This window comes from Chiroxiphia lanceolata, chromosome 8 (genome assembly GCF_009829145.1).
Source record: "Chiroxiphia lanceolata isolate bChiLan1 chromosome 8, bChiLan1.pri, whole genome shotgun sequence".
Lineage (NCBI taxonomy): Eukaryota > Metazoa > Chordata > Aves > Passeriformes > Pipridae > Chiroxiphia > Chiroxiphia lanceolata.
This window is the reverse complement of record NC_045644.1, coordinates 13,787,329-13,795,976: the sequence shown is the minus strand read 5'-3', so window position 1 is coordinate 13,795,976 and position 8,648 is coordinate 13,787,329. Positions and strand designations below refer to the sequence as shown.

Below are 8,648 nucleotides of genomic sequence, written 5' to 3'. Positions count from 1 at the left end.
AAGCAGACTATTCATACGCCCCCTTAACGAATTCTGAGAAACGCTGTGCTGCACCTAGAGGACTCAGCTTCCAGGAGCACTATCAACCACCAGGTATCAAAGGCTTGAGGTATTTCGTCACAGATGTCTCACGGGCAGCCTGGACCCCAGGACCACATCAGGGAGTCCCTGCCACTCGTGGCTTGTTGCCCTTTTCAGTCCTATCCGGCAACATCCTTTACTCAGTAATTCCCAGTGCTGGAAGGAAACACCAGGCTGAAGTCAGTCCAGCTTTCCTGGCCATTGGGCTTGCAGTCTCCCCCAAGGAAGCTGATGAGAGTTTTCCCACCAGTTTGATTTTCCTCTGAGAAAGGCTTGCCAAGCTGGGAACGATGTCCTGCAGCAAGGCTGAGCATGAATGGAAAACAGTGTCCCTAGAATAATTCCCTGCAAGATTGTCTCTAAAATGTACTCTTGCACATTTCTTTGTACTGAAATCCCCCTTTCCATATACATATCCATATTTCAGACATGAATATCTCTAGACCCCCCCTCAGCCCAGGTGAGACCTCACTCCAAGGTCTTATTCAAGATATTATTCCACATGAGTTTAAGGCCAAGAACCCTGCGCAGTCTCTGCCACCCCCAGCAAGCCTCCCAGAAGGGCTTCAATTAAAGCACATGCTAAATGCACTGCTGGGTTGAAGCTTGAAAATGTTTACAGGATCAGGGTTTAAAACACAGCATACTACATCTGGAGCCTCCAAAGCCAAGTAGACCTGAGCAAAGTCAAATGGAAACACTAACTCTATTTTCATTAAAAAAAAAAAAAAAACCAACAACTGCACAGGCTTCAGCAGTAGTTGTGATATGCTGTCTCCTCTTGCAGAACTAATAGACAGGGAACAGCAAGGCTTTAAATGATTTATTCAGTACCCTGGAAATTTTTTATTTTCTTTTTCGTTTCCACATAAATTACACAAGCACTTTATAAAGTGAATACACGTAAAACACCTTGTAAGTGCATAACTTAAAAAAAAACTAAAACGAAACAAAACAAAAAAAAACCAACGGAAAAAAACAACGCCCAAACCAAACAAACCAATGCCTTTAAAAATTTCACTGAAAATAGGTTTTCTGGTTGCTTGTTTGTACTAACTGCTTAAACTGGCAGTGCTGTTTTAGATTATAAGTAACTGGAAAATATATACTGTATATATATATACCTATATATTCCTGGCATTTGCTAGAAGTGCTTTGTTTAATTGTGTCTCATTCTCTTGGTACAATTAAAAGAACAACTAAGTTAAACAGCTGAGAGTGAAATCGATTTTTTGCTATCAGAAACTGCCTTCTAAAGGAAAACAGGTAAAATAAAACACTGGACAACATTTTGGAAATTATATGGAAATAATCCATGGAAAGAAACTGCATTACCCCCGCAAAATGCCACCCAGGTCTTCTCATTATTAAAATACACTGATGGGCACAGAGTCCGTGGCAGCCAGCGACAATTTGGGCTCTTCATACAATTGAGATATCACATTTACCATCCTCAGGAGTCTGTCAGATCCTTCTCTTGTTCCCCCCTTGCAAGAAAAAATTAATGAAAACGGGGAGGAGAGACAGCGAGGTGAGATCCGAAGGGTTCCCATCTGGCACAAGCAGAAATTGCTGCTGTTTCCTCCATTTGTTGCATCCCCGAACGTCTCCACTGTAGACAACCCGAGAAGGCTCAGAGCAGAGGAGTGCTTTCCAGGGAGCCTCCTCCTTTTGTTTTAAGCCATCAGCCCAATGTGTGTATATATATGTGTGTGTATATATATATATATATGTACTTTTTTTATATATATACACACACACATACACACACATATAAGGGTGACCCCAGGCTTTGTACTGCCGCCAGTAGAATCCAAAGGAAGTTTTCCTCTCCCCTAGCTGGGTGAATGCCGGCGGCGGCTGTGTCTGTCAGGGCTGGGCTTTTGTCTGGCAGCACGTCAGCAAGTTCAGGGTCGACACTGGAGACTTTCAAGAGAACAAAAGGGTTGCAGGGAGGTGAGATAGTACTGCTGCTCCAGCAACCCCACGACCGGGAAGAGATTTTGTGGTGGCTTCCCTTCCTTTCAGTCCTTCTGGTGGGTTTCCCCAGCTGGAAAAGTGGGTTGCACATGTGGCTGGATGACGGGGGGTGCCAGCCTTCCCCAGGGAGAAACAGAGTGACTACATGTCCCATTAAGGATGCCATGTGTCCCTGTGGAGACAGCCCTGCTAGCAGAAGGTGTATGTGCCACTGGTGGCCGCCAGGCTTATTCACAAGCGGAGGCGACAGTGGTGACACTGGTGATCTTGGTGGAGTCATCAGACCAAGGCTGGAGGTTCTGGAGGGCGAAGAGAGAGGAGTTGTGGACACAGATAGGGTCTGCTTGGATGGGCTGGTTGATGGTTTTTTGGAAGGCCTCCTGCTGCAACTGCATGAGGATGCGGTTTGCTTGCTGCCGCTCAGCCTCCCGCTCCTCCGCTGTCTGCCTCCTAGGAGAGAGGGAGCGTTAGAGGGGCCGGGGAAGAAAAGGAGGGGTATTTTCCAAGAGAATAACTTGTGCTGGGTGCTCAGGACTCGGGGGTGGGGGTAAGGAAAAGAAGATCCCTAGCCATGGCGTGGTCCCACATCCCCTGCACGAACTGCGAGTAAATCCCATAATCTGGGGACTGGGTCTATCTTACTGGCCTCAAAAAAAATTGCTCTGATGAAAGAGAGCTGGGAGCTCTCTCTGGATTATTCTCTGTCCACGGCAAAAAAAAACAAGCAGAGACAAAACATGGAAAGGGTCACACAACAGCATTGCAAAAGGTGCAATCCCCTGCAAACATGCTCTGGGACCAACAGCAAGAGCCAAGCATACAGTGTCCCAGTGAGGAGCACGGAGCAGGATGAGGTAGAAGAGTGATTGGCAGCGCCACACATCTGGGAGATGGGCAGCATCTCCTTGGGCATCTCCTTCCAGCACCCAGGTCTGCCACCTCGTCTGCTGAGCTGTAGTGACCAGCTATTGAAAGTCTGGATGAAGGCAAAAACACGCCCATGGCAGGCACGACAAAAATCAGCAAGATGTCAGCTAAACACTAGAAACACATTTTTTAGCAGTGAGAAAAATCAAAACACAGAATATACTACATGGGCAGGGTGAAGGACAATATTTTTAAGAACAATTTGGACGTGTGTCTGCCTGGAATGACACCAGCAGAGTTGATCCTGCTGAGGAAGGGGGGGTTAGGGGGCCAGCAGGGGTTCTTTCCAGTGTTGATAGGGTCCTGGCTCTGGGCTACCTGGGAGGCGAAAACAGGATAGGTAGAAATGGCCTGAATGCACTTATAGCCACAACAAAAATCCCACTCCCACTTGTTTGGATGGCAGAGCAGTCTGGAGTCTGCAGCCTGCAACCACCTTTGAATGTCACCTGGCACCTCCACTGATGCTGCTGGGAAAACCTGGGAGCAACTCACAGTGCTGGTCTCGGGATGATTCCCAAATCATGCCCTCCCCCCCTCACACCCCCAGGCCCAGCTGACACTCTCCCAGCAGCTTCAGTGGACTTGTGACACAGGAAATGGCAGTTTTTAATTTAGCAACTCAGGGGGGATGTGAGATGTCTCATTCTCTTTGGCTGTGAGAATTGGAAGTGGCAGCTCTGATCTCCACAGTGACATCTCAGAGCACAGGGCAGGGGGCCCCTGGCTCCCAGTGGGGAAGGAGGCCAGGGCTGGATGCCAGCGATGGGCCTCTGGGCACCCAAGCCTCCAGGTGTGTGGCCACTGCTCCCACCTGGGAGCAGGTAGTTCGGGGCTCAGTCTCTATTTTAATCACTGTGTCAACATCTCATGTGAGACATCCCGGGGAGAGGGGGCTCAAAGCAGCACCAGCCATCCCCATGCAACCCCACAGCAGTTCTATCTCTGCCTCAATGAATATTTAATGACTCCCTGCACAATGAAGAGATTCTCAGGGAGGAGGGAGGGAGCCCCACATCCAGGGTGGTCAGGAGAACTGTGGCTGTAAGCACCTGGCTCCCAAGCATCTCCCTGCTGCAAGCAGCTGGCCTAGTCATGCATTCATTTTAGGCTGGGATTTACAGGTTCAAATCTGCCTGGAAGTAACTGTGTATAAAACAAGAGCCCAAATCTGAGGAGGGGATCACACAGCCACCTTGCTCCAGCAGAGACATCCAGGCAAGAGGCAAGGGCAAGACTCTTCCCCCTCAGTCTGCAGTTAAGCAGTTAAATCCATCAGAGGGTTTAAACCAACTCTCTTTTCTCAGTTACTTCCTGCTGTCGAGTTCAGGCTGAGTCCATAGTGGCTCCTTTCAGCACCCAGTGCTCCAGGCACTGCTCAGAGCCCACTACCCAGCACAGGGGCCTGAGGCAGTGAGCTGGGTGTGCTATCACCCAGGGGCACCCACACCTCCATTGAAGCACCCAACACACACAGATGCATACAAACAAAGTTTACGTGCCTGTGTCTCTCTGGCTCAGGCCAGTGGGGACTCTCCCATGTCCAATACTGTAGCTGAGGTCTGGCTACAGCCTTCCCCTTAGGCAGAACCAGGATTTTGTTTTTCTTTACTCAGCTATTTTTCGTAAAACATGTGAACAGGTTTATATCCTCTGCTCCTCTGCCAAAGGAGGCTGAATTTAGCCAACAGATGCAAAGAGTATTGACAGATGGATTTGCCTCACTTCCTTAGGAAACCTGGTTAGAAGACATAGCTGACCCTGTTTTGAAGGCCACGGCAGGACTATTCCTCCTCCAGTGTACTGCTCCTGGCCAACAGAGATCACTCCAGTCAGACTTCCTAACACCTGGGAAACTACTCTTCCATGGCCTCTCTAAGGAAGGACTCACTGGGGTTGGGGATTCACACACATACTTGGTTTCAAATTCCCTGTTCCCCGTTTCTTACCCAATCCCAGAATCCTCACTGTCCTATAAAGTCTCAGGGAGACGCCAAGAAAGCCCTTTTCCCCCATTTTGAAGAAGCTGCTGCCTGTCTGCACTCCAGCACCCCGTGTGCAGTACCCAGCAACACCCCCTTTCTCTGTTCGATCTTGCCCTCGCCCAGTACCCCGCCGTGGGCTGCCTGCGCCCAGGGCAGGGTATGTTCTCAGGGCTGGAGTGCCTCCCCGGGGGACATCCCGAGAAGGTGCAACTTGGGAGGGGCAGGGTTACGGCGACTGAGCCCAGCCTCCTCTTCCTCTCCGGCTTTACCGGCACACCCGGCAGCAGAACAAAAAGAAAGCGTTTGGGCAAAGAGGCGCCACGAAGGATGAAATTTTCATCCCCCGGGGATAAAAATCTCCACGCTACACAGAGCCTGGTACTCCAGCAGCCCCGGGCTGGGGACTCCCACATGCCGCTGCCAGGGAAAGAGGCACGGAACACACTGCACCCACTGGTGAAAACTGGTGCAACTGAGTGCACCCACTGCACGGCACAGTGCAAACACCTCCATGCACGTGTGTGTGCACACACACAATCACGCACGCTGCATACGCGCACACCTCGCTCGCAGATCCGGTGTGCTCATACCCGCACACTGCACACGCACAGCCTGCCATGGAGCGCACTCACACCCCCGTGCACGTTCACACACACACACACACACACACACACACACTGTACATGGGCACACCTGGGCGCACGTGGCCCTCACGCAAAAGCATTTACACTCACTGTGCAGTTACACACACGTGCCCTGCTCGCACACACACCCGCTGGTGTGTGCACACACACTACGCGTACACACCACCCACACGTTCATAGCCACAGACGCTGCACACACCCGGCTGTGCACGCACATGCACGTGTACACGCACTTTCACATCCACACACACAGGGCTTGCAAGCCCATGTGAAGCCACCACTGCCCCTCCAGAGCTGGTGGCAGCCAGGCCTGCTCACCCCGGGCTGCCCCAGCACCCCCGTCCACCAAGACCCCCAGTCCCTCACCTCCACTTGGTGCGCCGGTTCTGGAACCAGGTCTTCACTTGGGCGTCTGTCATCTTGAGGGCCTTGGCAAGGGCAGCGCGCTCGGCCGAGGCCAGGTATTTCTGCCGATGGAAGCGCTTCTCCAGCTCGCAAATCTGCAGGCGGGTGAAGGAGGTGCGCGGCTTCTTCTTCTTGGGGGGTGTGCGGTTCTGGTAGGGGTGACCTATACGGCGTGTTACAGTGAAGGGTGAGAGGGCCACTGGGGGGGACACGGGAGGAGGGGGGATGAGAGGCAAAGAAGCAAGCAGCGACACATCAGCAGAGGGGCTCCGGCTCCCGGGTGCTGGGCTGGGGACACCCACCCCCCGCTGCGAAGCCGCCGCTTCCCCGCCGACAAACACGCACGGGCTGCAAAAATTCGGCGGCGGCCCCGGCGCCTTCCCTGGGTGCTGCGGGCACCCGCCGGGCACCGCTCGGCTCCGGCGGCGAGGAATGCGGCCGCTTGCCCAGCGAAGCGCCTGGCGGAGAGCGGGGGGTCAGCAGCGACAGGCGGTCCTGGCGCCGGGACGGGGCTCCGCGCTCCGTGCCAACCGGGCTCGGGCTAATTTCGTTTGGGTGCGGCGGTAACCCGCCGGCCCCGGCGCCTCGTACGCGGAAAGTAACGTCCCGGGAGTTCCTGTTCGTTGTTTTGTTTGGTTTTTTGTTGTTGTTGTTTTAAATAAATGTATACGGTTTGGGTTTTTTCCCCCTAACCCTATGAAAAATAATTAGTGAAAAGTTGCGTTGTGTCTCAGCCAGGAAGAGGCTGCGTGAAATCCAGCCCGGTGCCTGCCAGGGGAACGGCCCGTTCGTCCGCCCGCGGCCGCGCCTGAACCCAGCGCCATCGGGTCGAAATTAAACGGGAATTTCCAAAAATCGGGCCTCGGTTTCCGCCCTCGGGAAGAGGGGCCGATTGGGGCGCTGATTTTTCCCCGCTGCAATTTCGTTGGGGTTTTTTTTTCTGCGTCTTTATTTATTTTCGTTGTTCGAGTGTTTTGCTTTGTTAGCGCCGAAAGACAAGTCCGACTACACCTGGAAAAGGCGGCGAGTCCGGGAAGCGGCTCTAGCCCGAACCCAGCTTTGCTCGGGACTGCAGAGAGTCCCTTTTGGTAGGGGAAAAGGCTGAGCCGAAACCCGCAGCGGGGGAAAACCAGACGGGTTACGGTACGCACCGGGCCGGCCTTCCCGAGCGGGCGAGGGCCGGGGCCGCCGGCCGCAACGTGCCTCCCAAATAACTCCTGGTTTTAAAGGAAAGTTTCCCTGGCTGTTAGCTCGGTGGCAGGGAGCCGGCAGCCGTGGCCGGGACTCACGGGAGGTGGTGTGCCGAGTTTGCCATCCCTTTTCCTTTGCCCGCCTTTTCCCAGCCGCATCACGAAAGAAACAACAAAAAAACTCAAAACAAAACACAAAAAACTCAATTTAAAAATAATTTAAAAAAATTACACCAAACCAATAGAAAAATACACAAGCCAAAAAACCAAACAAACAAATAAAACAAACGCCCAACCACACACACAAACAATCAAACCAACCAAAAAATCGAGGCAAACAAACAAAAAGAAACACAACGCATTTACTGGGGACTGAATGCGCCTGATTTCCCACACCGTCTTGCTTCTGGCCTCCTCCGGGACCGACTTCCCAGGACCATCCAGGCCGCTTTCTCCACCCGGCCAGAGAGATCCCCGGCCGGATCCTGCGTGCCCCGGTGAGCACCGGCTGCCGCGCCGAGGCCGGGCGGCGGGGAACGGAGCGGAACGGTGGGCGCAGGGAGGGAAGGGGGTGTCCCGGTGGCCCGACTCACCTGTGAACCTGTCTTTTGTGTACCGCCTGTTGCTCTCCATCCAGGGAAAGGTGAGACCCGTGAGACTGTTCATGCCGTTCACCGCCGGCACGGCGGCGGAGAGAGGCTGGTGGACGCCGCCGGCCACAGGGCGATGGGCCGGGACGCGGATCACCCCCCCGGCCGAGCTCAAGGTGTTGCCGTTCATGCTCACCGCCATGTTCACGTTGTAGGAGCCGGGCAGGCCGCCCATGCTGCAGGAGGTGCCGCTGTAGGCGCCGGCCGCGCCGCCGCTCGCCCCGTAGCCACCCGTGACCGTGTTATAGGCGCTGCCCACGATGCAGCCCAGCCCGTAGTCCGCCGAGTCCTGCAGCCGCGGGTGCGACACCATGCAGCTGCCCGGCTCCGACGTGTTGAGAATCTGGTCGATGCCGAAGCTGATGGGCTCGGCTTGGCCTTGGTGCAGGTGGTGAGCGCCGAGGTGCTCCATGCCTCCGCCCCGGGCACGGCAGCACAGCCCCGCAGCGCCCCGAAACCGGCAACGGGGCCGCGCACAGCCGGGACACGCCGGCTACGAGCTCAGTCCCATAGCACGACCGTCGCACACCTCAGGAAACCCCAGCAGAGCCACGCACGGCCGGGACACGGCAGCCACACGCTCAGCACGAAGACCCACCAGCAGAGCCATGCGCAACCCAGGCACAAGAGCGAAACAACCCCGCAGCCCAGGACACGGCAGCCGTGCCCAGCGAGGCACAGGACCCACACACTGGAGACACAACCACGCCACACACACCCACTACCCAACAGCTTCCAGGAGCGGAGACGCGATATCCCCACCCACGCACACTGGTCCCGTTCCGA

The 8,648-nt window shown here is 54.3% G+C and overlaps 1 protein-coding gene across 1 annotated transcript; it reads right to left on the bottom strand.

The window, feature by feature from the left end:
- Positions 1-2,288: 2,288 nt before the first annotated feature.
- TLX1 (T cell leukemia homeobox 1) lies at positions 2,289-8,274 on the bottom strand. The gene is made up of 3 exons (XM_032695119.1): positions 7,806-8,274; positions 5,984-6,185; positions 2,289-2,511 (listed from the first exon to the last, which is right to left on the bottom strand). Exons 1-3 carry the CDS (start codon positions 8,272-8,274, stop codon positions 2,289-2,291), a joined length of 894 nt encoding a protein of 297 aa, XP_032551010.1.
- Between the last annotated feature and the right edge of the window lie 374 nt (positions 8,275-8,648).

Bases quoted from the DNA above. Each gene is read 5' to 3' on its own strand.
- TLX1 (XM_032695119.1), bottom strand. From the start codon at position 8,274: ATGGAGCACCTCGGCGCTCACCACCTGCACCAAGGCCAAGCCGAGCCC. The intron at 6,186-7,805 runs GTGAGTCGGGCC...CACGCCGTATAG, and splicing joins CACAAAAGACAGGTTCACAG to GTCACCCCTACCAGAACCGC. The intron at 2,512-5,983 runs GTGAGGGACTGG...CCTCTCTCCTAG, and splicing joins AACCGGCGCACCAAGTGGAG to GAGGCAGACAGCGGAGGAGC.